Here is a 27,380-nt window from a genome sequence, read left to right as displayed (position 1 = left end):
ATTTTGTTGCTTGGGGTGGTTTATATTGCTATTTGCATTTTTTTCCCTACCCCAAACCACTGAGTATAATTTTTAGCAAAATATTTCAAACAAGCCCCCTGCCCTTGACTCAAAGATTTTTTTAGAAAATTAGAGCATCAACAACAACAACACTGCAGCATTCTGAACAGGTATCTCAGATCTTCAGAGGAGAGCTATTTGTTTTGCCAATATATGATAAATTCATTCCAGTTCACAAGAAAACTTAAGCTTTTCTTAAGAAAAATGTGATAATTAAAAAAAATCACAATAAAATATTTACAAGCATGTCAGTATAAACACAAAATATAATTTATTAATACATGCACACACACCAACTTGAAGGAAAAACATTCTCCCTATACTAATACTGGGAAAAGTGAAATCAGCATTAGAATTCACATAAGAGAGCTCTCAAGAATAAAGCATGTTCCAATAAAAATCAGAGAAAAGTTGCATATAACAAATATATGTATGTACATATGTATATACACAGGCACACTGCCAATATCACACTTCCCATAGTTGCCTCTGTGCTGCTAATCTGTAAATCCGAAAAACCCTGGAACCACTAAAATTCTCCATGTAAACTGGGCCGTACTGTAGTAATTCCATGAATCAGTCTTGGCTCAATCTCTGGTAGGCTCTCTTTTGCTTGTTTTGGCTGGACAGGTATATATCTGTATTTCTCTGGTGGAAGATCTTTTTGGTTGCGTATAGCAGTCAGATCCAGGATCCCTGCTTGATTCACAAACCAAGACTCATAGATTTCATCTGTGGGGCGAGGATCAGGAGGATGTACCATCTTCATGAGTTTTGGCTTCATCACAAGTTTCAACAAATCTTTCTTAAACATTTCCCAAGCGTTGTGTCGGAGGAAAACCTGGCACAACTCGTCATCACTGAAAAGTGAAATCAAAACTGAAAATAAATCTAGGTTTCTTTTGTTCAACAGCAGTTCATTGAAATTTATTCTACTGACCTGGGATATTTAACTGTCAAGTTGTATAATTTTACTGTTGTGACATTATCAATAAGTTCCTCAAACTTTTCTTTTCTGAAACGGATGATCTCAGCTCCTTTACTGACCAAAATCATTTGACGGGTATCTTGCAGATTTGTCTAAGAAAAAGAGCAAATGCAACTTTTGTCGCTATGCAATTTGATATGGTTCCTGTACATGCTCACCTACTTCTCAATGCTTTAGAATGCACTGAGGTCAAATTTGACAAGTACCAAGGCTTGGAAACATTTAGGGTAGATCTTCAAGTTCCAAAGAATACCATAACCCTGTATTGAGTCTTCCTCCTGCTCATGTGGTGACTGTAGAAAGAAATTAAAGCCTGTTAGATATCAGGTTTGTGTGTTTCTTCTTCCTCCTCTACTGACCAGATTATGTAGAAAAGTTAATAAGCATGTAAGAGCCCTGCTGGATCAGGCCCAAGGCCTATCTAGTCCAGCATTTTGTTTCCCACAGTGGCCCACAAGATGCCTTGAGAAGCTACACAACCGGGAGATTAAAGTATGCTCCTTCTCCTTCCTTTGCTCCCCTGCAACTGCTATCCAGAGACATGAGTTGACACAGGAACAACTGGAACACTCATTACTGCAGTGATTAGGAGCAGAGGTTTGAATGCATGAACCCAAGGTCAGCTTTCAGTCTCACCTGACCCAAAATCAGTGTGGGCCAGCCATTGAGTGAGCAGGCCCTGTGTGTGAACACAGATCGGCAATGGCCACTACAATTAGTCGGATGTTCTGCTGCAGAAGATCTCTCAGAGTGATCTGCATTGCCAACAAAATGCAGAAATGCACAACAAAAGTTTAAGTCAGCAAAGGTAACTTCTGAGGGCATAAACCCTGGCACTTAATTTTTTTCAGGAAAAACATTCCTGAAATTTTTTTTGGCAATTGTTCCTTGGGGATATCTACTACATTCTCCTTAAAAAAAAAAAAAAAAAGTTGCATTGTCAAACACAGAAAATAGATTGGGATTTTGTTTTGTTTTTCTTTATACAGACCAATGCTTGCTGCTGACCACTAAAACTGAAGGTCCCCAAAGGTGCATGGGTTTTCGAATACTGCTCCTTACTCGTTCAGTATGGAAGTCACCGTCTCCCAGTGCCTTTATCCATATCTCCTCCTTTCCTTCCACTCCTTCAGAGCCAAGACCTACTCTTAGCCTCAGCCTGCAATATGAGACTCACTCCTAATTCTTTTTCTGTATATGCCTGCACACTTCCCTCTCTTTTTTCTCCTTCACTTTCTCTGCCTCTCCAGCCTCCCTCCTCCCCCACCACCTTATTCTCTCCTTTCTTCCTCGCCTGTTAAAATAAAGAAAGTGGCAGTAGTGCTTCTAGTACAACCTGCTTCTAGGGCAGGGATGCAACATAGTTGTAGATAATGGACCACAAGACTACTGCCTTAGGAGGCACCGCCGTGCAAACAAATATAGCTCATCTGGTTTTCCTTAGTAAGGTAATACTACTACATTCACAATCCCCACATAAACTATTTTGTGTCCTAGAATATGTCATATTTATGTGTTGCCCAAATTAGTTCAGTTAAGGCAGCAGAGGGCTTAAGACCTTATGTGAATTTTCATGCTGAATGTAAGAAATATTCTTTATATTCTAGGGCAGGGGTTCTCCACCTTGGGTCCCCAGATGTTGTTGTTGGACTACTACTCCCATTGTCACCAGCCAAAAATGCCCTGGCCTTTAGGCAGGGGATGAGGGGAGTAGTAGAGTCCCACACTGGAGGACCCAAGCTTGGGAACCCATGCCCTAAAGCTATAGGTGAGGGAAGAGGAGGAAGCAGGGGGAACCTGGGCCACCGCATTCTAGGTCTTTCCCCTAATGTTCAGCTCAAGAAGCAAAAAACCAAGTCTCTAGTCCTTTTACTTACAGTGATACAAAGACAAAGTGGAGGCACTAGTTGTGCTCAGTAGGTAAACCAGCCTCTTGTGAGTTCTTCTGCCCAATGGGGCAAAGGCACTGAGAAGTCTAATTTTCTGAATTGTATTAAAATAATACAAAACATTAACTATAATTGAAACTAGCTGGCCCGGGCACAGAGCATCTGTGCCCCTAGTTTTCCCTAATACTCGGCCCCTCGTTCTCAGCCCTCCCCCCTCTTCCCCCCCTCCAATGTTTTTTCTCTCTGGTTGGCCGCCTGGCCAGAAACCTTTTCCGGGGGCTCCTGGTGCTTTCTCTCCCCCCCCCCCGGACCGCCACCCACTGCTGCTTTTGCTTTCTCTCCTCCACCGGCTGCCGCTGCTTTGTCTCTCCTCCTGCCTGCCCGCCTGTTTGCTGGCCTGTCCATTGGTTTTATGTTCCCTGCCGCCGTCGCTTTCCTCTCCCCCTCACTCACGAACTTTCACGAGAGCTGCCATGCATGGGATTAGCCACAGGTACCTCTAAGAGAATTCTATAGATAGATAGATGTACTAGACTGCTTTTATTGTTGTTGCCGTTTCAAATGGATTTACAATACCCAGCCCATGTATCCTTAGTTCCCCACTCCCACCAAAATGGGGGCTAGGATATACTCACTATATATTCCCCTTTATGCAGTTCATCCACTCTGACATACACAGCTGCAGCAACGGAAGCTGGCACATCTCCATAGGAAGTATAGTATGCTTGCTTCTTTTTGAGGCTTCCTGATACAACACTTTGAACAACTTCTTTTCCATCATCTTGCTGCCCATAATCCAGACTAGAAGATAAAAGAATGAACCATCTTGATCCATTTTAGTGTTGCACTACTTCAATCAATGTAATTTTTTCCTCTCTAAGAATAAAAGCTGGATATTATATGATTTCTAGTAATGAATATCTTCGGAATTAGAGAGTCAAATGAAACTGAGTTGAGATTTAAAAAATATATATCAGTGAGTTGGAATTGAACCCAAGCCTAAAATCTCTTTGTTGTCTTGTACAATCTAACTCCAAACACAAAAAGTGGTAACCTCTTCAAAACTGATTCAGTAATCAGGCACTCAGGAAGGTCTACTGAGGGTGGCTAAGGGCTCTTCTCTGCTCCAGTTGTATTTGGCAAAATTATATTTCCCAATGAGCCAGCTGGAAAGAGGAACAAGAGAGATTGGTAGGCAGGGTGCTTAAGCAGAGACTTGTTGACTGAAGTCTAGGAACAAGGCCTCAGGGTAGAGACTCTAGAGCAGAAGCTGGAAGCATCTTGTGTTTCCTTGACACAGCAATTCCTCCTTGCTGCTGGTCTACTATTAATCCTCAACAGAGTGGCTGCCATCCAAATTAACCCTCCACTGATGCACCAAGTTTTCTGTTGCACAAGGGGGGGGGGGATTTTTTGTGATTGCCCCTTCTCTCTGCCCTTGCCAGTTCTTCCCGAAACTATCTCCCCGAGGCAAGGCTGTCTAGCTTGTGCAGGGCCCAAGGGAAAAATAGCTTGCATGGGCCTCGCATGATGAATCAATTTTGCTTGGGTCCTACCAGAACTAGAAGAGTCACTCTGCTATAGCTTGGGACCCCTGTAAGTGCAGGGCCCTGGGTGACGCCCACCCAACCCACCAAGCTCCCCTTCAGACAGCCCTACCTGAGAGTCCTTAGGGGGTTTCAGAGGTAGAGGCAGCTGCAGAGGGAGGGGCTCACCCCTCCCCCAGCATGAGTGCACTGATAAAAACATTACAAAAAAGCAGTCATTATCTGATGGAATGTGGCATCTGAATTAAGATAATTTTGTGTGGTGTTTCATCAACTGCACACATGCATGTGTACATTACTCAAACACTGCACAAAAAGGATCCTGAGGTAATCATATACACAATTGTATCAAGACTGCCTTTCTCCTGCATTTTATTAATGTGAATATGTGTATTGGTAACATAGAGAGAGGGAAGAAGCAAATAAACTGAAATCTGTGGTCATCTGGGAACACTAATCTGTGGTCTTGGTCCATATAGGATGCACTACTTCAAATCTCTCTAACAATCTTCTGGAAGCTCCAAATCATGTTACTTCTGAGAGCTCAAGAAAAAAAGAACGTGGGTTGGAAGGTCATAGCAGAGGTTCTCAACCTTGGGTCCCCAGATGTTGTTGGACTACAACTCCCAGACTACCTTCCACCATTCCCTGCCAAAATAACCAAATGCCACTGTGGCTGAGGATGATGGGAGTTGTAGTCCAACAACAAGTGGGGACCCAAGGTTGGAAACCACAATGAAATTAAGTGGCAAAAGTAAAAGAAGATGTGTTTTCATGCTACCTCTGTTTTGTCCTCCATAGGGTCTTGAAAGACACCAGAAAGCAATCTTTGTGTATTTCATTTCCCATCTACTCTAGCAGTAGTGGCACCAGAAAAGAAATTGAGGAGGGGCGGGGTGGCACAGAAGGGGCAAAGTGCATTTATGAGTGGGTGAACTGTGTCCCACATATTAGATTTCTGAAATAGAAATGTGGAGGGGGGGGCAGTTTTCTGATGGGACACTTGTCCACCTGTTCCCCCTGGAGTTGCAAGTAGGATATTCTGGAAAGCAAGCAAAGTTGATTCCCTCACCTCTCAATAACACAAGGTTCCACATTTATCAAAACACTTCTATGGTTCTTGAAAATAGAACTTTGCCTTTCATAGCCTTCATAAAGCTTATTCAGTGGCTGACTAGTATAGTACTCTTTCAGCTCACTCAGTTTCTGCCCAGTGAAGGAGTTCCAGGTGGTACTTTTGAATCTATCAACACACGCAATATCTGTAAAGAGAGGAAAGAAAGTACCCTTGAAACTAGTCACAATCAAAAGTTGGTATCCCACTTTTGTTTTGATATTTATATATTAGTAGTATTTTGAAGGATATAAAGTAACTCCAAATGTTTTTAATCTTTGGAATGCATCTGTTTTTTCTTAGAATGTTTTCATACTGCAGGCTTATGTTGCTTTGAGCTTCGGGCATGCGTTTTATGTTAAATCTGATATAAAACAGAAAGTGTTGTAAGAGAAGTATTTGTAACAGAAATGAGCATTGTCAGTTGTTACCAGTGAAGGTTTAATGTTTACAGTGCAAAGTTAATTAAGCAAGACCCACTTGAAGTCTCATGGGTGAAAACATACAAAAGTCTTATGAAAGACTTAATAAGCCACAAGTCTCAATTGCAGTTGTAAAAGGATGGATTAAAGGGGCAACCCTTTTCTGTTCTGTTTTTATTCTTATATTAAAAGTTTTTATAAAAAATTTTTAAAGGAATAGCAGCATGAATTCCCTACTTTGTCAATACATGGAAAGATATAACTTTATTAGCCATTTGCTAATAAAAACAAGTCTGATTTCTGGAAGAAAATGCTTCAGTTAAAGAAGAGGGGCGAAACCTATACATTATTATAATCACAAGAATCCCCCTCTGAGGTGAGCGGGCTGTGGCAGGGGGTGAGGGGAGCAATCAAGTATTAGCGCACAGATGATCTGCATGGGTTAAGCTAGTTAAGATTAATATCTTTCATAGATACCATGCTGACAGTAGTGAAGCCTTGAGAACTCAACATATATGCAAAATACAGATCTAACATACCAGACCCCATTTGGCGCCTTTCCTTCATGTGCAGTTCGCGTTTCGGAAAGCCCAGTTGTTTAGAAAGCCACTTGCGATAAGATGGACAAGTGCTGAGTTCAACCAGTCGCAAAACCTCACAAGCACCCTGTTGAAACAAAAAACAAAAAACAAATATTGAGTCAGTACTGTGTCTGACTGTCCTGTCTGGTAGTCCAATAACCAGAGGTTTTGTGGTGAGAGGGCCTCTGGATTTCAGAGTGGGGAGTGAGAATCAGTGCAGAACAGCAAGGTTCTTAATACAGGTAGCTGAATATCTATCTATCTATCTATCTATCTATCCAGTTTCTATACTGCCCTTCCAAAAATGGCTCAGGACAGTTTACACAGAGAAATAATAAATAAATAAGATGGCTCCCTGTCCCCAAAGGGCTCACAGTCTAAAAAGGTGGTTTTATTTTATTGATAAAATCAAATAAATACAATTTAATGTTATAATTTTCAAAAAGAAATCATTTGATTGTCAGTCCCTTTGCCCTCACTGGCCAGAGCAATGGGAAGCACATTTATGGCTTAGTGAGTAACTGGGTAAAGTACTGCCTTTACACTTTCCCTCATGTATTGACAAATAAAAAAGTCTAGCTCTTTCAGTTTAAATAAATGAATTATGAATATTAAAACACTTGCCGTTTCCACTGTTTTTGTGTGGTGCCAGTGTTGTGTAATGGTTAAAGTGTTGGACTAAGACCAGGGAGACCCAAGTTCAAATCCCCATTCAACCATTAAACTCACTGGGTGACTCTGGGCCAGTCACTTATCTTTCAGCCTAACCTACCTCACAGGGTTCTTATGATAATAATTTTTGAGCAGAATAGTGACTGCACGTTTTGATCCTTAACTCCACTTCTGCAAGGGCTAGAGCTTAGCTTACCCCCACCCTTTTAAATGAAAACTTAAATCTGGGCAAATCTGGGTGGGCTAAGCAATCTGGGTGAGATGCTTAAAATCCAGGTGAAATCTGGAATTTCAGGGGGCATGGCAACTCTAGATGGGAAGGTATGACTACCCAGTAGCACTGGCCATATCTGAGCGTGCAATCCACACAGCTTTGGACTGGGCCCCAAGAAAGCAGCAACCACACCACATAAATGCTGCTTGTATGGAGCTTTAGAGAACAGATTGCATTTTGGAGGTTTGAGCTGATGTTACTCTGGAATTGTGTGTTTAGCTGCTGCTCCATGTGTAGATTTGTAAAGAAACATTTTCCCAAAGATATCCTAAGTGTCCAGTCCTCTCACCTCAAAGGAAAAGGACCCAACAAAGCCTACTCTGAAATTCCCAACCCCTGAAGAAGGGAAAGCAAAGCCTATTATGAAGCACTAATCACAAACCAATCTTACCTTTGTAATAAATATTATGGTGGTTGATCCTGCAATGTCATTGGTAATCACCTGTCCATAGTTGAATCTCTCTACTTTGCAAAAATTAGCTACTTCCTCTACTGAATCATCTGGCATGGTTTCAAAAAGGCTGAGAGTTCTGGAACAGAAATGCAGTTCTTTTAATATAGCATCTTCATTGCACCCAAAGGCTGCCTTTAAAGCAATTCTTCAGGAAGGTACAAACTGCATGTGATGGCAGCTCATCCATATCTTTAAACCTCGATCTACCCCAACATACAAAGCAGGGTGGGTCCATTTTAAAGACTATATACGGAGGAATGCCAAATCCTTCCCCATTCACAGCTTACCTCCCTATAGTTCTTCCCTCAGATACTTTTTGCCCAGGCCCTGCCAAGGTCATTTCTGCTACTAGAGCCCAACTATGGGACAAGTGGGAATACAGGTGAAACTCGGAAAATTAGAATATCGTGCAAAAGTCCATTAATTTCAGTAATGCAAATTAAAAGGTGAAACTGATATATGAGACAGACGCATTACATGCAAAGCGAGATAAGTCAAGCCTTAATTTGTTATAATTGTGATGATCATGGCATACAGCTCATGAAAACCCCAAATCCACAATCTCAGAAAATTAGAATATTACATGGAACCAAGAAGACAAGGATTGAAGAATAGAACAATATCGGACCTCTGAAAAGTATAAGCATGCATATGTATTCAGTACTTTCTTTCAGCTTCTGCCTTCGAGAAGGAGGTATAGGGTCTTAAAGACCAGGACCAGCCGCTTGAGTAGCTTCTACCCAAAAGCGGTCTCAGCTTTGAACGCAGCAAAACACAGCTTCTGAGGGGGTTTTTGTATTTAGTTTTTAGAGTTTTTTAGTGGGTTTTTAGTGGGTTGATGGGAGGGGGGCGTATGGGTATATGTTTAGATTATTCTTGTTAGGTCCTGTAGTAGTGGTTGTAGATTCTTTTCAATCTCGTTGTTCTGCACAGGACAATGACAATAAAGATCTATCTATCTATCTATCTATCTATCTATCTATCTATCTATCTATCTACTTGGTTTGGGCCCCTTTTGCAGCAATTACTGCCTCAGTGCGGCGTGGCATGGATGCTATCAGCCTGTGGCACTGATGAGGTATTATGGAAGACCAGGATGCTTCATTAGCGGCCTTCAGCAATTCTGCATTGTTTGGTCTCATGTCTCTCATCCTTCTCTTGGCAGTGCCCCATAGATTCTCTATGGGGTCAGGTCAGGCGAGTTTGCTGGCCAATCAAGCACAGTACACTGTATACTTTTCAGAGGTCCGATATTGTTCTATTCTACAATCCTTGTCTTATTGGTTCCATGTAATATTCTAATTTTCTGAGATTGTGGATTTGGGGTTTTCATGAGCTGTACGCCATGATCATCACAATTATAACAAATTAAGGCTTGACTTATCTCGCTTTGCATGTAATGCGTCTGTCTCATATCAGTTTCACCTTTTAATTTGCATTACTGAAATTAATGGACTTTTGCACGATATTCTAATTTTCCGAGTTTCACCTGTAGGTCTGCAGGGGAGGTAAACTATAAGTGGGAGTGGAGTTCAGTACCCTCTCTCCAAACATTCTTTTGCTCTTTTAATCAGCCCCACCCCGCCAGCTCTGTTTAGAAATGATGTGGGGAGACCAGGTATAATATAAAGGCACAGGAAGTAAAACTGCCTTTCCTCTCACTTTGTTCAGGTAAACAGCTTCCCTTTGGCAGTGCTGCTCCGGAAGTGGAGCAGGAAAGGGTAGAACTTCTTGAAGACAGCAGAGAGGTGGGCAGGAGGTGAACCCCTTTGGAGTGGGTAAGGTGTGAGGGGCAGTGGATGTACCTAAAGTTGCTGTCGCCTGAGGCAAGAAGGGAAAGAGTGAATGCGAACATAGGAAGCCGCCTGATATCATATCAGACCATTGGTCCATCTAGCTCCGCATTGTCTAGACTGCCTGGCAGCAGCTTCTCCAAGGATCCAGGCAGGAGTCCCAGGGATTGAACCTGGGAGCTTCGGCATGCAAGGCAAGAGGCTAAAGGTGACGTTTCCCTCTCCCAACCCTGCCCTCTTTTCATATGCAAGTTCTGAGTAAAAAGACTTTTGAGGCACTAAAGCAAAAACTTCAAACTGATAATCTGGCAAAACTGAGTTCAGGACTGGGTTTACCTTATGCCCACCAATGAGCACTTGGAAGAGGGAAGCAGAAAGGGTATGTTTTAAAAAACCAAATATTAGATGGGGAGATTAATAGAAAACGGCTGGAAAATTCTGGAAATCTAGGCACTAGGGGGCAGAAATAGTAGTCGAGTCTCACATGCACATTCATCTCTAAACAAGTTAGGGTGGGGGGAGCATTTTTTAAAAATCAGCTCATATCAGAAATTGTTTTTCTTGCAATGCTGGGACACCAGCCTGTACATATATTCTTAGTACATTCTAATGATTCTAAGACATTCTAATGATGTTATCACATAACACAAAGCGATATAAATCTCATGCTCACAAAGGAAAAGCTTTAGCATTAGCAGATATTTCATATTATATAGGCTACCTTTTTAATTGAATGGAATAGAAAATCAAAGCAAAACAAATTGCATAAAAAGAAAATGAGCAAAAAGAGACTATTGTAGAAGATTACATAGCAAGAAGTTACCTCAAATACTCATAGCGATTTCTGGCTTCTTGCTCAAGTTGCATGTCTAGTTTGTAGGCAAAAAAATCCTTTTTATCCACTACCAGAAGTTCTGTTTCTTCCACACAGACAACTGTGGCAACTCTCAATGTGCCTTTTAACAAGGCAACTTCCTGTTAAAATGCAGAAACAGATGCATGCATTAAGACAATGCACTCAACAGGAGAGGCCTGCAGCTAAATAATGTGGCTGTTTGTTTCAAATTAATATGCAGTTCTTCAGCTTTGTAACTCTTGGCTGTGTGCAACTCTCCACTCTGCCCATTACCTCTGAGTTTCTTCTCCTCTCGCTCTCCCAAGTCCTAAACCACCTTCTCATACTTGCCAACATGTCACTATTTCCCCATTCACCTGCTTATTAGGCCCACGTAGATATTCTCCTCTTTTCCTAGCCTCTCTCTAGGATCTGAGAAATTCAGCTAATGATAGACTATTAGGATCAGAAGAGCTGTGCTAGTGGCAGCCAGAAACCTTTCTGCCTGCCTCACCCTCTGTGACATTGAGGCAATTCAGCTAATCTGTGCCAGTCACATACTTAGTCACCAGCACGGCCTCAAAATGCTTTAGTTCCTGAATTACATTTTGATTCAACTTGGGCATCTTGTGCTATAACATTAAGGCTGATATTCTAGAAAGAGAGATTATACTCAATGGGGTGTAGTCTTATGCTCATTAGCCCTCAAGCCTGGCAACATGAATAATATTAATAATGCATGTTTCTCTAAGATGTACAGTTCTATACTTCTTGTTTTATAAGCTTAGCACTGTTCCATAGAATTTTAAAAGCAGAAAATTTCCATAGAATTTTAAAAGCAGAAAATTTAAAAAGCAGAGTAAATTATGCAAAAATAAGATGCTGTGCTTAATTTGACTCACATTGCAGAACAGACAAATGTCCATGCATTAAAGTGACACCTCTCTTTTGAATTTCAGGTGAAACAGCTATGTAATGGGTAATCATTCATATCTATCTATCTGTATAATTCTCTTAGATGTACCCGTCGCAAATCCCATGCGTGGCAGCTCTTGCAAGAGTTTACGAGTGAGGGGAGGGGGAGAGGAAAGCAACAGCGGTGGGGAACATAAGGCCAATGGACAGGCCAGTGAACAGGAGGCAGGGAGATAAAACAGTGGCCGGTGGGGGAGTGAAAGCCATGATGGGGTAGGGGAGAAAGCAGAGACAGCCAGCGGTGGGGAGAAAGTGGCAGGTGGCCAGAAAAAGTAGCTGGCTACTACATTGGAGGAGGAAGAGGGAAGAGGCCTGAGAATGAGAGGCCAAGAATGAGTGAGAGCTAGAGGCACAGGTGCTCTGTGCCCGGGCCAGCTAGTTTATATATAATGTATAATCAGCAGGGTTTGAAATTTAGTAAAAATTGCAGGTTGGGTAGACTAACTATGTTTGTAAGGGTTTAAATTTATGTTTTGAATTATTATTATAGCAAGGGTAAATCTTATAGCTGATGATTCACGAAGAGATGTGTGTGGGAAGTCCACTTTTGTTTATTTGTTAATGATAATATTACTATTGTTAAAATCAATAAAAATTGAATTTGGAAAAAAAAATGTATAATCAGGAAAGCTTTACTGTTAGAGGCAAACTAAATATTATATTAAATACATGTTATATTAAAATGTTAACATTATATTAAAATGTTATATGAAATTCCCCCGCTAAATGAGCAAAGAGACACCTTTTTAATCTTCTTTATTGAGTAGGGGGAGAGCAACTGGTCCTATACAACCCCAGTACAGCCTCCCTCCAGTGGCTGCTGCAATCTTATTTTTCTTTTTAGATTGTTAGCCCTTTGGGGGAACTTAGTAGTACTACTGAGGTGTGAGTGTCACCTTACTTAGTAGTATTACTAAGTGGAGCTTGGCCACTTGAGAGGGCCTTTACTTGTGTAGCAAAGTACATCTCTGGCCCCTGAAATGTTTTGGAGGAAAGACCAATACTGAAAATATAGAAGTTGGTTATCTATACAGTATACTTATCTATATGGTATACATTCTCAGGCTGGTTTAATCATAAATGCTTCACAACTAGATCTATAATGTCCATCATCAGCAATTATAATTTATTTGTGTGCAAAGTAATTATTACAAGTGCCAGTAATGAAAAGGACTTTGTAGTACTCAGTATTGATGTAAGGGTATGCTTTGATATGAACTCTAGTGCATAGTTGCAGATGACACTCACACCAAAAGAAAGCCCTTTCCGGATAAGAGTTGGGGCTGAATCTACAAAAGCATGGCTGCCATCATAATCATCTGTGACAGCAACCATGCCACAATAGATGAAGTAAAAACTGGACCCAATATGCCCCTTCCTGATGACCACTCTCCTGCGTGCAAACCTGAAAAACAGACATACATGATCAGCTAATAGAAATTAACCTGAATGGGACAGGCCTCAGTCATGATCATACTTTACACCAACTCAAGATTTGCTTAGAGGTGCAAGACAAGATACATCCAGAACAGCTGATTTGGTATGAGCTGTAAAGTGAAACAGCATGAGTGATTGTACGCAGCAATTCCGACAGCCCTGAACCACTGCAAAGGATGAACTTCGGAAGCTGCCTTACAGAATCAGACCACTGGTCCTAGATCTAGTTCAGTATTGTCTATACTGACTGGCAGTGGCTGATATCATGGCTAATAATGCATACCGCACAGGTAGTGAGGGACTGTGGGGATGCGGCTGGGGCTCACACACAACTCCCACAGTCCCTTTACATGTGCAATGTTGTGCAAGTGGGCAAAATATCCCCACATTGCTTGCGTCCCAGAAGCACTCTAGAAGAGAGGAAGCATGTCACTTTTGGAGCATGGGTGGAGCAGGGACTTTTCACCCATTTGCACAACAGTGTGTGTGTGTGTGTGTATAGAGAGACTGGGGGAATTATGCATGAGCCCCTGGCGCATCCCTGCAGTTCCTTATTACCCATGCACATCATTAATGAGGATGTTAGACAGTGGCTCTCCAGAGTTCTGGACAGACGTCTTTCCCAGCCCTACTGGAAGATGTCAGTGATAAAACCTAGACCGCCTGCATATAAAGCTGATGTTCTTTCACTGAGCTATGCCCTCTTTAATGTCACAAAGGCCTTCAAAAATTAGAAATTAAGCCACCATGTTGAATTCATCCACCATTCCATGCCCTTTGAAGCAGGAAGTCCCCATGCAGAACTGATTTCCCCTCTTTCTCCGTCAATGTATGGGCAATGACCATTCTAAGTGGGGGAGTAAGGATGCATTGGGACTTCCTGACACAACCCATGCAAAAGAATCCCCAGAGCTTCACTCTTGCCCCCAAAGGTGGGTCCCATCCTCGAGACCTAAACCAATATATCCTGAGCTTGCAAAGAGGATGCCCACCCATTTTTTAGTTTAGATTGAAATGTCCCTCCAATCTGAATCCAGAAAAAGTTATGGTGCATGTATCAAAAGCTTGGGAAAACAGATAAACCAGGGTTGGCCAATCTAAGACTCTTCAGCTGTTTTTGGACTAGAAACCCCCATCATCCCCAGCTGCAATATGTTGTGGCTGGGGATGATGGTAGTCCAACAACAGCAGACAGTCTGCTCCCCTGCCCATTTCCTTGGCCCCTCATCAGAGGCTAGCCATAGGAGCATAGCCAGCTGGAGAATCTGGCATTTGGCACCTAAGAAACTGGTCTTGATACACTCAGATAGCCGAATATGAAAAACTTGATCCAGTGGGAAATGAGCATGGCCCAGTGGAAAATCCACCTGGAAATGGCAGGGGGTCCCTGCCATTGGTGAACTATCCAAAGTTCCGGTGGACAAAGGAAAAGTTAATGCCCAAGGTCATGAGAATCCTCAGCCCATTCAAAGTGCTTCAAGATACAACCAACTTCAGGAATTCTCTTTGAGGATACAGATTGGGACCAATAGCACCCTGTTGTTCTGACCATCAACTGAATAAGCATTGGGGCCCACAACTTTCCCAGGCCCCTGCCACTTGAGCAGGGGAATGAACTTCCAATTTTTCTACCCTTGGGCTTAAGCCAGCAAAACCCCCCAAAAGACTTAGACACCCCCCCCCCAACACACACACAATCACACACTCAGAGCTCTGCCCAGGACTTGGTATTCCTGACATGCAGCTTTTAGGACAGGGTTATCTAAGGTAGCTGAACTTGCAGGAGTCCAGTGGCCCAGAGCTTCACCCCAGCAAAGAGCCTGCTTTGCTCTGAAACCCTTCCCTTTGAGCTGAAATCAGTAGGCTGTTGAGCCTTTTGTTACCCTGGATTGCAGGATCCAGACTAATGAGAAATCACATGAGGTCTCAATGTGCCTTGAGTGGGACACTTGTGTACCGCCTTGGCCATTCTCAGCAAGTAGTGGGCTTCCATGAGATGTATCTTGCCTTTTGCCCGAGAAGTCCAGGATTCCCTGAGCAGCAAACCCAGAAAGAACTCCTGTGAGGTTGAAACTATGGCATGAGTTCTATACTCATGCCTGACTGCCTGGAAATCTCAGTGCTCCCCCCGATTGCTGTGAACGCCCATACTACCTATAAGTTGGAGGCCTAAAATCTGCAACACATTCAAATTAAAGAAACATTTTGCAATGTTACGACCCTCACCCCACCTCCAAATTACCGTTCAAAGCGAACCACTCTAGCTAGAAGGCTCTGCAGATTTGGACTATATTGTCGGTAACTTTCCAGAAGCAGCATGCGGTTTTGCAATTGCTTCACTTCGGCATCAGTTCTCCATGCTGGCGGCTTCCTGGTTATTTGGATTGCTTTTAAAGGAAAATGATCCTGAGAAGACATGAAACCTCACTTAAATTAAACAAATGCACATAGAGAGATAAAACATTACTTTCTGATGACCCAAAAGATGGTATATGAATGTTTCTTACGTTTGCTTTTTAAAGAAGTAAAACCCAACTTTGCTCTCTTTTCTTTCTGTTCACAGGTTGAACAAGGTTCCGTGCATGTGATTGTCTCCAACTGAAACCACAATTCCATGAGGAAGGGCTGGCTGATGGCTCCGATTTGTGATATGGCAAAGGTATATCAAAGTACCAATAAGGTAGTGGCCTTGTGTAGCATCAGTGTGGATGTCTGTTCACACACTCACTTCCTCTACAAAACTGCAATATTACAAATCAGATATGATCACAGGGCAGCCTGTGTAACACCAGAACAAATCTTTCAAAGATATCCTAAGTGAATCTACCATAGTTCCATATCTACCATAGATATCCATAGTTCCACTACCTACACTTAACCACAATAAGTGTGGTTAATCTGTTAACTAATCTACAACTAGTAGTAGATGGTTAATTAGAATAGCAGCAGTCCATGTTTAAGGCTCCCAGTGCTGACAGTACTGGGTATTTACATCCCTTCATTCATGTCAAGTGCTCTCTTGAAAATTCTATTCCAAATACTAATCCAGAGTTCCTTGTGTACTGCAGTGGGCTGTATGTAAGGATCTTTCTGATACTGTCATCTCTGATCACCTGATGGGAAAGAGCGATTGCCAGAAATCAGTCTCCCCCACCCCCACCACCCTCAAATCTGGTGATCAGCACTCTTGGAGGTAAAGGCACTGCTGGTCATCTGTTCAGTGGCATTTGCACAATTCAGGAGTATTAAGTGTGTACATCTTCCCTAGTTGTTGGAAGTAGATTTTCCCGCCACCTGCATGGCACCCTGAACTCCTTGGAGGAAGAATAGGATAGAAATATTGTTTTGCAAGTATGGTAGGCACAAGTGTGGTGGTGCACATAACGTTATTTGTAACACTATCAATGTGTATGGTGCTTGTACACAATAAAAAGAAAAACACTAGCTGAATAATACCAACAAAAGGTTTCTGTCTGCCCCGAGAAATGTACAAATGAAGTTTTGACAGTAGGTGATAACAGCTGGGAAGGAGAGGAGTGGGAGAGGATTAAGGTAATGGATTGATCATGAGTAAACGTACCTAGACTTCAGTTTAAATGGGGGTGGGGATTAAAAGGTTAAGTCAAAGACAGCTTGGAAAAGTTGGCTTCACATGACTGGGCTGGTAAGAAACACTACACATATACATAGATGCACACTCACACATATCTATGCCTTTTTGTTGATACTGTATTTTAAGTGCTATTATCTCTCGTATGGGAGTACTCATGTAGTGGAACATAAAAGATTGCTTTTGTAAAGTGTTAATCACAGCAAGGCTTCCTTCTGTCCTCACAGCAGCACCTCACTATTTCATACACTTTCCCCTGAAAGTATTATATTATTCAAAATTAGCCAGTTGTAATAAATTGAGATATTCCGGAATTGTCACAGCACAGCTGACGTCCAAAAGATACCTAACTGAAGGTACCTATTTCTCTTGACAAAAAGAACACAGATTGGCCAACACTCCCACACTCCTCCTTCCCAGCTCTTAACACCCACTGTCAAAACCTAGACTGCACATTTCTTGGGGCAAACAGAAACCTGTTTCTGTTGTTGTCCAGCAAGTGTTTGGTTTGGTTTGCTTTTAGTGTGGAGGCTGAAGAAGGCTTTTGATCCTGAGATGCCCTCTGGTAAGGTCATTTGGGAAGCTAAGAGCATTGCCAAGCCATCTCTTCATTGCAAGGTGCTAATGATCAAGCTGCTGGGCAGGAGCGGTCCAACACATTTTGCTGCCCGAGGCAGAGAATATGATGCCCCCCCTTCTGCAAGTGAGTGCTTAGCATTCTCAGGCCTTGCAGCCGAGGCAGTGGCAACCAGCCACCCCCAAGCACTCTCCAATGATGCCACAAGACAAGCAGTGGTAGCAAGGGTGTTCCTAGCTCAAGTCCAGGAGTCAGGGAAGAAGATGCACCCCAGCAGTGCAAGGAGGGGGAAGTGGACAGTGTGCCACAGGAGGGCAAGGAAGGGAGGCAGCAGTGGACACTGGGCTAGAACCATGGGGGTGGAAAACCTAGCACATGTCGCCCTCTTGCATTACTCCCCACATGTGCCTGAGGTGACTGCCTCACTTTGCCGCACGGAAAGGCTGCCATGGCTGCTGGGACAGAAATAAGGGTCAACTCCAAGGAAAAGGCCTGTATGTTTGAATGCAACATAACAAATAAGAACTGGTGACACACTTGCCCCCGTAACAAAACACTCCAAGGTTACACTGAAGCTACTGGACTGCAGCCCACACCCTCACACCCAGATGTCGATGCAAGGAAAAGAGGAAACAGGTTTGCCCTGACCTTTGAAATGCTGAATTCATGGCGATCAAACACGATGCTAGAACTCTGCTGCTTCTAGAAATCAAACAGTTAATGGCAATTAATCTCATTAGTGTGCACAAGTGTTCTACAGCCACATTTCAATGTTAGTTCTATTGAATTGTTTTGATTGTGTGGCTGATATTGGTAAGCCCAGTAATAGGACTGTTGGAGTAGGTGATGGGGCAAAGCTGGCATCAGGGTTTGTTACAGGATCTGGATCCTAGGTCTGTGCCTTTATTGAGTGGCCCAGCATTAATGGCAAGTAACTGTATTAAGGGGTGTGTGTGTATCTATAAGACAGGGACAGGCCTTCCCTCTCTTTTCGCTATGGACTCTGGGGTGTACAGGAGCCAAACGGCTGAATTGGCACAATTGGAGAAAACACAAATAGGGTTAGATTCCCAGCAAATGCCCTGTGTAGACAAATGCACATCTGAATTTTAGTTACACAGAGCGGAAAACAGAAGCTTGCATGCTTGAGTTGCAAGCAACAAAGAGGCGCTAAATCCTGGCAATCCTATATGAACACATTTGCACCATTTGCTGGAGTTTTGTGCCCCAGAGATTCAGTCAATCATCATTTTATTAAATAAAAAAAGTCTATAATAAACATAGGCTTTGTATCAATTTTTGCAACATTCCTTACTTCCTCAATCCCCTCATGATATTCTAGAAGCTGAAAGCCGGAGAATCCCCGCAGACACAGCCGGAAACACTTGCATGCTCTGATCAACAGGATAAGTTCTACAATGAAGTTGTAGAAAGCCTATGAAAAAGGACATGTACAGAAAATCATGGTGCCATTTCTGTTTCAAAGGGAAAGGAAAATGGAGTTACAAATACTGACAAGACCCCTACAGTTCCATACTTGGAATATTCACACACACACACAGAGTCCAGAATTCAGGAAAATAGTTTCCATGAGAGGTGGGGGAGAGGGAGAGAGGGTGCCCCACCTACAGCCCTCTGAGCGGTGGAGCAGTCAAGAAAAATTTGAATGTTTTGGCTTTGATTCTAAGAGCCACACTATGGAGCTATTAACACGCGCATGCCAAACCAGGCTAAGGGAGACCAGCCCGGTTTTGCATGTGCATGTGAACGGCCAGAATCGGGCCCGATCCCAGCGGCTACATGGCGGCAAACCCACCAAAGTAGCCTCCCTCAAAAATGAGGTTAAGGAAGCAAGTGCTCCCTTCACTTAATCTTCTTGATTGTGTGTCAGCAGCCACGGCTGGCACACTCGGGGTGGGGGGAGGGGATCCCAATAATGCACCGTGCACTCATGCGGTGCATTATTGGAGCTCGGGGTGGGGGGTGACATGCAGCGGCATGACGCGGCACCCCAACCCCCAGAGCAGCCAGGCGCTGTTCGCCCACCTAGGGAAGGCACGGAAATCGTCTGCCGGGAAGTTAAGTTAAATCCGCCTTCCCCGCAGACCTCCCTGGAGCTCTTATTTATTTATTTTATTTGTTTAAAGTATTTATATCCTGCCCCCCCTCCAGTACATTACTGCTTGGGGCGGCTCACAACATCTTCTCACCGATCACGAGAAGAACTCCTATATGTTATAGGGGACATGTGGCTGCTACTGACCTATGTTCCCTCCCACTTCTCCGAAGTTTACAGCTGATACACAAGATACGTATGATATTCTTCGTACATTATCAAGAGTATTTATACAGCACTTGTCAACAAAACAACACAGAAAGCAGTTTACACAGGAAAGGGAGTTAAAGAAAAATAATGAGGTAAGAGTTCTGTCTCAAAGGGGCCCCAACTGAAAAAGAAACACAGGGGAAATACCAGCAACAGTCACTGGGGGTGAGGAGACTGTGCTAGCTGAATAGGGACAGTTGTTATCTGTTAAATATAAGAGAGCTACGGTTCGATTCCCCGCAGGTATGTTTCCCAGACTATGGGAGGCCTATTATCAGGCAGCAGCGATATAGGAAGGTGCAGAAAGGCATAATCTCATACTGTGAGGGAGATGGCAGTGATAAACCCCTCCTGAATTCTACCAAAGAAAACCACAGGCCTCTGTGGGCACCAGGAGTCAACACCAACTCGATGGCACAACTTTACTTTTACCACTTTAGAAGGTGCATGGCAAAAATGTGTTCGGCATTTCCCCATCAGCCAATGAACTGAAACAATTATACAGAAACCCTGAATGGGATAGTGTCATGTCATGCCTTTCCTTTTAACAGATATTGCCAAGGAGACATGGGTGATATACAGGTTAGCAGCAGCCCTGTGTATCCCAGAGACACTAAATTTTAGGCCTTAGAATTAACACCAAGAAATTCTCATTCTTTCTGACCAAATGAGCCCTTTACCACTGGGAGGCCTTGGGTAATACAGGACTTTGCAGGAATTGCATGATTGCTGGAGAAGCACTTGCTCTCTGTTTTGCTGAAGATATTAATCCACGAGAGAGAGAAATTTAAGCTTAAAAACTCCCCCATGTACTGTGAAATATAACATGAGTGGTAGCAGCCCTGCCCATTCTGCTGTGCATGTGTAAACATCATTGACAGCATTGCACCCCAGGGCAATTCCACTCTGGCAGAAACTGTGCAAACGCAGTAGCACAACAGGAACTCTTTATTTCCAGTGGGTGTCCTAGTGTGCAACAGTGTTTGCACAACATTCCACTGGTGCAGAGCTATCCTGGGGCATAACTCCATCAACTATTTTTACACGTGCGCAGCAGCATGAGTGAGGCTCCTACCACCTGCATTGCATTGTGTAGTATGTGAGGAGTGATCTTTATTGGAATCAACCAAAAATGTTGACTCACTATTTTGTGGTTTCTGGATGTCCTGATAAACAGAGTATTTTACGGGCCCTGGTCAATTTATTGTATTTTCTGCATCATGTTACAGCACCTGCATGCTATTGCTCACCATATACTCAAAGCAACCTTTGTTTTTCCACATTTTTACATAACCCAAGGGCTAAACAAGTTGTTATACACAGTTTAGAGGCATAGCAAAGTTGGAATGGGCCTCAGGAGAAAGAACGTGAATATGGGCACTTCCTCACCCCACTCCATGCCAAATGTAAAACTACCTCCACAACTCTTTTTAAGCTAGAAAAGCTGCTTCGGCTCAGACCCTTGTAACTAGTTCCCGCCTAATTAATTTGTTGATCTTTTTTTCATTCACAAAATTCCATTAAAACACATTTTCACTTTTTCATTCAAGTCTGAGTTTGACTAATACAGTATTAATATGTTGGAGCTAGGACCCTGGCAGCATCAGCTCTCAGCTGCAATGTCTCATAGTGACTACTGGGGGGGGGGGCGGGCAGGCTTAGGGTCATGGACAAAAGTGCTGGATTCCTCCCCTCTTTGTTCTTCCAGTGCTAGTCTCCATTCTGTCTCTCCAGAGATGGCTGTTTGTTTTGGACTCTCTCTTCAGCCATGAGCAACAGCTGAAATTAAGCTGCGGGCTTTTTCACACATCCTTTTGTAACTTCTAAATAAATCCTTGTAGTTCTTCAGTACTAAAGAACTGTCTCCAGACCTCTTGCTTTGCTGCTTTATCACCCAACTGGTTTTGCTCTGCTACTGGGGGACTGAACTGCCATTCTTCCCCTACAAAATATCTTGTTCATTCTTCCTTTTTGAAGTCCACCCTTAATGCTGTGGCTCATTTAATCTGCTTCACACACCAGTCTGGGCACAGTTCTCCTCTATTCCATTGCCTACCCTGGCTTCTGCTTCCTTAATGTGCAGTTAACAAGGGTATGCTTCTGCACCTTACTATCAGGTATCTTTGTTCTCTACTATCCCTGCAGTTCCTTTTAGACCTAGTTCACCTTCTGTTCAATCTTCCTGCAAAACCAAACCTAGGCTTTTCTCTAATATGGCTTTTGGCATTGGAATTCTCTTTATTGGTTCACTCTTCAAAAGACAATTTAATAATCCATCTTTTGCTTTGACCTTCCCTGATTAGTATTTTAATGTTTACTCCTCGACATTCTCATCCCATTCCCATCTTGTTACACACACACACACACACACACACACCCCTCTTTAGTCCCTGAGGTTATTCCCACGATCCCTGGAAAGCGGGCTAAGGGAGCTTTCCTTAGCCTGCAGATGAGCCCGGTGCTCCCAAGGCAGCTACCCCGCCTAATTCCCCCTCCCCTTAAATGAGTTTAATGGAGTGAGCGACCTCATTTAGTTGCTTGTGTGTTGCCACAGCGCACAGCAACACATGAGTAGGCCCCCGACTGGGAGGCTGCAAGCAGCCTCCCAGGCTTGGGGGTTTCTGCAGGATGCCCCGCACACTTGCCCAGGGCATCCTGGAACTTCTGGGGGCCATGCGGCCCCTGATCCCCGCAGCCCCCACCAGCTCCATGACGGAACCGGCAGTCGTGTGGGCTGCCCAGGGCTGCCTTTTGATCATCTGCGGGGAGAGCGGGCTAAGCCCACTCTCCCTGCAGACCCAGAAGAAGCTCTTCTCACCAATCGTGAGAAGAGCTTCCCTATCTTGTTTGATAGACAGGGACAAATTGTTTTTACTCTAAACAATACCTACCAATTCTGCAAAAGTAGGCAGACAGAAGGGCCCACATCAGGGATTGATCTCATCTGGCAGCTAGTGATGGCCCATTGTACCCGAGACTACCTCTGCACCCATAGTCTTAATGTGGTGGTGGCAGAGCAACTCTTCAGGTCCACCTTCGGGTGCCACCATTTCATTTGGTGGTGACCTGGGATAGGGCCTTCTCAGTTGTTGCCCCTGGATTGTAGAACATGAAGGGCCCCATGCAGTTGGCCCTGCAGGCAGATTGATCCAAGCATCTGCACCTGGAAAAACATACCTTGATTCCTCTTAGGGGGCCAGCTGAACTTTGCTTATAACCTATAAAACAAAATTAGATCACTTATTGAGAAGTCTGCCCTGAGCCACTGTGTCTTAAGTCCAGATGGATGATGACTCCCTTAGAGCTGCTATTTCCAAGAAGGAGCCCATTCAGAGCGGCTGCTCACCCAAAGTGGGCGAATCCATTTCTTGAATTAATTACACTTCAATTCTGTATGTTCTTAGCATTTTATGAGGAAGAAAACCATGGGTTGCTGTTCCTGAATGAAAAGGAGATTAAGCATTCAATTATTCTTTAGAAAGGTGACCAAAAGCTGGTGAGATATAGGCAAATATGGCTGATTTATGAGCTCATAGCCACTAAAGGGGCAAATAGCAGAGAGAGAGAGAGTTTTGATGAAAAGAACAGCACAGGAAGGGGTTAAACTCAGAGGTGTATCTAGGGAAAATAGCGCCTAGGGCAAGCACTGAAATTGCGCCCCCTGTCCAAACATCTGACACCCATCTTTCAGATAACTTTACCATAATATCAATTGAAAAATACAAGTCAAGCTCGTTAATCTTTTAATATTTCAAAAACTATTTCGCAGTGGACGTAGCCAGACCAAAAAATGCTGGAAAACTACAAATTTCAGTATGCTGGGGCTCATGAAATACCCAAATACTATGTGGAGGCGTACTTGGAAAACTAAACAGAAGTGCCTGTCTAATTCTCTACTATGCATCTACTAGCATCACTATTACATAAGTTTTAAAAATAAATGGAGAATTTGACTTTTCCCAGATACTAGGGTCTTGCAGAGGCCATTTGAGTATGTGTGGTGGCCATTTTGTTTTCGGTGTCCATTTAATTTTTTTTTTCATTCTAAAAAATGGCACCCCCTTCAAGTGGCGCCCGGGGCATGTGTCCTGCCTGCCGTACCCTAGATACGCCCCTGGTTAAACTCCCATGCATCACAGTCCTAATCTGGAATTGGACACTTCCCCTCTCCCCGCCTGCCTGCCCGCAGAACTGCTTTTTGATGATGAAGAGATGCCGCCAGGTGTTTTATCCCATCAGTTCTAACCAGTTCAGTTGTCCAGAGACTAGTCCTGAGGAGGATACTGTAGAACAGGCTTCCCCAACCTGCGGCCCTCTAGATGTTGCCAAACTACCATTCCCATCACCCCAAGCTACAACTTATTGTGGCTGGGATGATGGGAATTGTAGTTCAGCAATGTCTGGAGGGCTGCAGGTTGGGGAAGCCTGCTGTAGAAAGAAAAGGGCAGGCAAGATCCCCCCCACCCCCACAGTCCTATGCTGAAGACGGCAAAATGATGCTGGGCTGAGGGTGTTTTTCAAATGTCTAAAACTCACTAATCCAAGAATGTAGAACTAGTTTCCCAGAAGGTTTTTTCCAGCGCTGCATGACTAGAGACCTCCGGAGATTGCCTCTGTGGGAGCGGAAAGGGCGTTCGCAACTGGAATAGAATCATCTGCTAGAGAACCAACTGCCTGCACTCTCAGGATAATCCACATTCCATTCTTTTGCCTGAGAGAACATCAGAACAATCCTGCTGTATTGGACCAAAGGTCTGTTCTAGCCCAGCATTCTGTTTCCAACGCTGGCCTGCCAAATGGCTCTGGGAAGCTTATACCAACAGGACAGGGCATGGAAGGCAACAGCCAGCCTTTCATTGGTATCAAGCACCTGAAATTGAAAGATGCCTCTGAACTTTTAACTATGATGCTTACACTATCATGGCTAATGGCCATAGACAGGCTGCTGCAGTCATTATCTCCCCCATGTTCACTGAACACATGTGGAGCTGACATGGCAGCAGGTCCCACCAAACTGCACACACAGAGGGATCTGCTCACACGACTGGGACCCCTCCTTTACAGGTTGCCAATCTCATGGACAGGGCCCTCCACACGTGCGCATGGTGGGCCCATTCCAACATTAAATACAGGGGCTGTGCCTGGTGCTTCCTACGTACGCTCATAGACCACACAAACACAATGTCTGCATGTGCCCTTTTGCTCCATGTGTTGGACACATGGAAAGAGAGCAGGATCATGCCTGCCTGCTATTACCATGTCCACCCTCACCTAGTCAGTAATAAGGAGAGAATGAGCTAGATGTGTGTAGGATGAATGCACAGAAGCTGGAGTGGGGCTAAGGGTTGCAATCCTGTCCCTCCATGCATTCCTCCAAGGCATGGAGCCAAGATGAGCATGGGGTTTATTAATCTAATTTTTTTTAAAAAAAAGTCAGCCTAGTATTCATCACCACCTCATCTTGTGGCAGTGAATCCCAGAGAAGCCCATCCCTCAAAGTATTTGATAGGAAACTGCAGCTTCAGGCAGTTTGAAATAAGGCTTGTTTCTCATGGTAATTTTAGCACCCTCACCTCTGGTAAACAGTTTTTTATTTAAAACATTATTTCATAAAATTGCAACAATATTTTATCTATACAAAATCATTGCATAAAATGGCACCAGAGCCAGTGGGACCAAAGATGTGTGCCTCCAAACCATGGTTAACACTATCCACACGGGCAGCTAAACCCAGGCTTGGGCAGCCCAGCCAGGGCTTGGTTGCCTGCGTGTACTGCCAGGATCAAGCCCCAAGCCTGGGAATTTACCCCAGGCATTAACTTGGGTTTAAGGCTGCAAGTGTGCCCTTAACCCCAGGTTTGGGGTCATATGTGGGTGCGGGTTGCAGGCTAGAGCACCCAGCTGAGGGAGGATCCCTCAATGCAGGGCATAGCAAGGTTGGAGTGGGCCCAGAGACAAGCTTTTAAAATGGGCCCCTCGCATATATACACACACAAACACACTTCACAATATATAGTGCACTCACACTCACATCCCCATTATGAATACAGTGAATATCTAGTTCACATTGAATCTAGTTCACATGGGCGGATCCAGCAGGCAATTACAGGGAGTACAATAAGAATCCCCCCCCCCAAAAAAAAGATTCCGCTCCCCATATAAATATACCAGCCCAACAGCCAGCTTCCTCGGCTCTGCAGTTACATACAAATTCCTAGTGGGGGAGAAGCATAAGATGCCAGGAGAACCAATAGGGCTGGGAGAAAAGTTAACCCCTTTTTTACTCTCTGCTACTGCCGATCTCCAAGAGACTCGATATTAATTCATGGGGTGCAACACGGGCGGGCGGGGAGTCATGTGATGTGCCTCTAGGGGGCCCCTTGAGGCAGTGGGACCCCAAGACAACTGTTTCCCCTTTTCTAATGGTAGTTACACCCCTGCCTCAATGCACCGCGCTCCTGGTGTGGTGCATTGAGGGATGCCGGAGGACTTCCTCATCCAGCTCCCTGCTCTGCTGCTTGCTGTAGCAACGATCATGTGTCAGGAAGACAGCTGATCTTGTGGTAGCAAGCATGAATTGCCCCCTTTGTAAAGTAGGGCACACCATGGTTTGCATTTGAATGGGAATCTCCATGTGTGAGCACCAGAGGCGTATCTAGGGAAAATAGCGCCTAGGGCAAGCACTAAAATTGCGCCTCCTGTCCAAACATTTGACACCCATCTTTCAGATAACTTTACTATAATATCAGCTGAAACATACAAGTCAAGCTCGTTAATATTTTAATATTGCAAAAACTATTTAGCAGTGGACATAGCCAGACCAAAAAATCTGGGAAACTACAAATTTCAGTATGCCAGGGCTCATGAAATACCCAAATACTATGTGGAGGTGTACTTGGAAAACTAAATAGAAGTGCCTGTCTAATTCTCTACTATGCATTGTAGCATCACTATTACATAAGTTTTAAAAATAAATGGAGAATTTGACTTTTCCCAGATACTATGAAAATACTGCTTGGAATTTTTCTAGTATTTCAGAAAGACAGTTAAAACGAGAGAAAGAGAGCAAGAAACTCCCAGTGGGCCTTAATACTAAGGATTTCACACTGATTCAAAGACAAACTCACCATTAATAGCCATATTATTAAGACATCACATTTAACTCACTTATCACAAGAAGCAAAGTAAGAGCAAATGAATATAATCCTAGCTTATAAGCTTCAGGTCAGTATTCACAAGCCCTGATTCTCTGTATATAGTGCCAAACTAAATATGTGTACAGTGACTTATATTATATTAAATGTTTTTTTTAAATTACCTGTAGCCCTTTCGGGGGGCTTCCTAAAGGCCAGGGGGGTCTGCAAAGGTTCCCCCTCCACCCAACAGCCTCTTAATTAACCGCCACAGCCCGTCCCGGGCTGATTTTTGGGCCTGTTTGAGCCTACAGAGATTGGCGTGGTGGCCATTTTGGAAGCTGCCATGCATGCTCAAATGGCCTCTCTGAGGCCTGGCAAAGCCTAGGGCCTCACAGGGACCGATCAGGGGCTGCAGTGGTCATTTTTAAAAATGATTAAAAAAAAAAATCCCACCGAAAACAAAATGGCCAACGTGCATGCTCAAATGGCCTCTGCTAGGGCCTCACAGAGGCCATTTGAGCATACACGGTGGCCATTTTGTTTTCAGCAGCCATTTTTTAAAAAATTCATTTTAAAAATGGTGCTCCCCTTCAAGTGGCGCCCGGGGAACATGCCTTTCCTGCCATACCCTAGATACGCCCCTGGTGAGCACTGTAAGATATTCCCCTTAGGGGATGGAGCCACTCTGGG

The 27,380-nt window shown here is 43.7% G+C and overlaps 1 protein-coding gene across 7 annotated transcripts; it reads right to left on the bottom strand.

Annotated features, from left to right (window-relative positions):
• Positions 1-308: 308 nt before the first annotated feature.
• Positions 309-25,738, bottom strand: CNBD2 (cyclic nucleotide binding domain containing 2). 7 transcript variants are annotated; one of them, XM_053283441.1, is made up of 14 exons: positions 25,723-25,738; positions 22,901-22,993; positions 22,732-22,772; positions 18,544-18,663; positions 17,877-17,930; positions 15,284-15,447; positions 12,853-13,009; positions 10,618-10,769; positions 7,939-8,077; positions 6,560-6,686; positions 5,557-5,746; positions 3,573-3,738; positions 1,001-1,140; positions 309-920 (listed from the first exon to the last, which is right to left on the bottom strand). In XM_053283441.1, exons 2-14 carry the CDS (start codon positions 22,917-22,919, stop codon positions 590-592), a joined length of 1,800 nt encoding a protein of 599 aa, XP_053139416.1. In that variant the 5' UTR covers positions 22,920-22,993; positions 25,723-25,738; the 3' UTR covers positions 309-589. The 7 variants fall into 7 exon arrangements, with proteins under 7 accessions (XP_053139416.1, XP_053139459.1, XP_053139406.1 ...); XM_053283484.1 differs by lacking the exons at positions 22,901-22,993; positions 25,723-25,738 and adding exons at positions 15,549-15,782; positions 25,580-25,685; XM_053283431.1 differs by lacking the exon at positions 25,723-25,738 and adding an exon at positions 25,580-25,684.
• Positions 25,739-27,380: the final 1,642 nt, after the last annotated feature.

This window comes from Hemicordylus capensis, chromosome 1, assembly GCF_027244095.1.
Source record: "Hemicordylus capensis ecotype Gifberg chromosome 1, rHemCap1.1.pri, whole genome shotgun sequence".
NCBI lineage: Eukaryota > Metazoa > Chordata > Lepidosauria > Squamata > Cordylidae > Hemicordylus > Hemicordylus capensis.
This window is presented reverse-complemented; position numbering and strand designations above follow the sequence as displayed.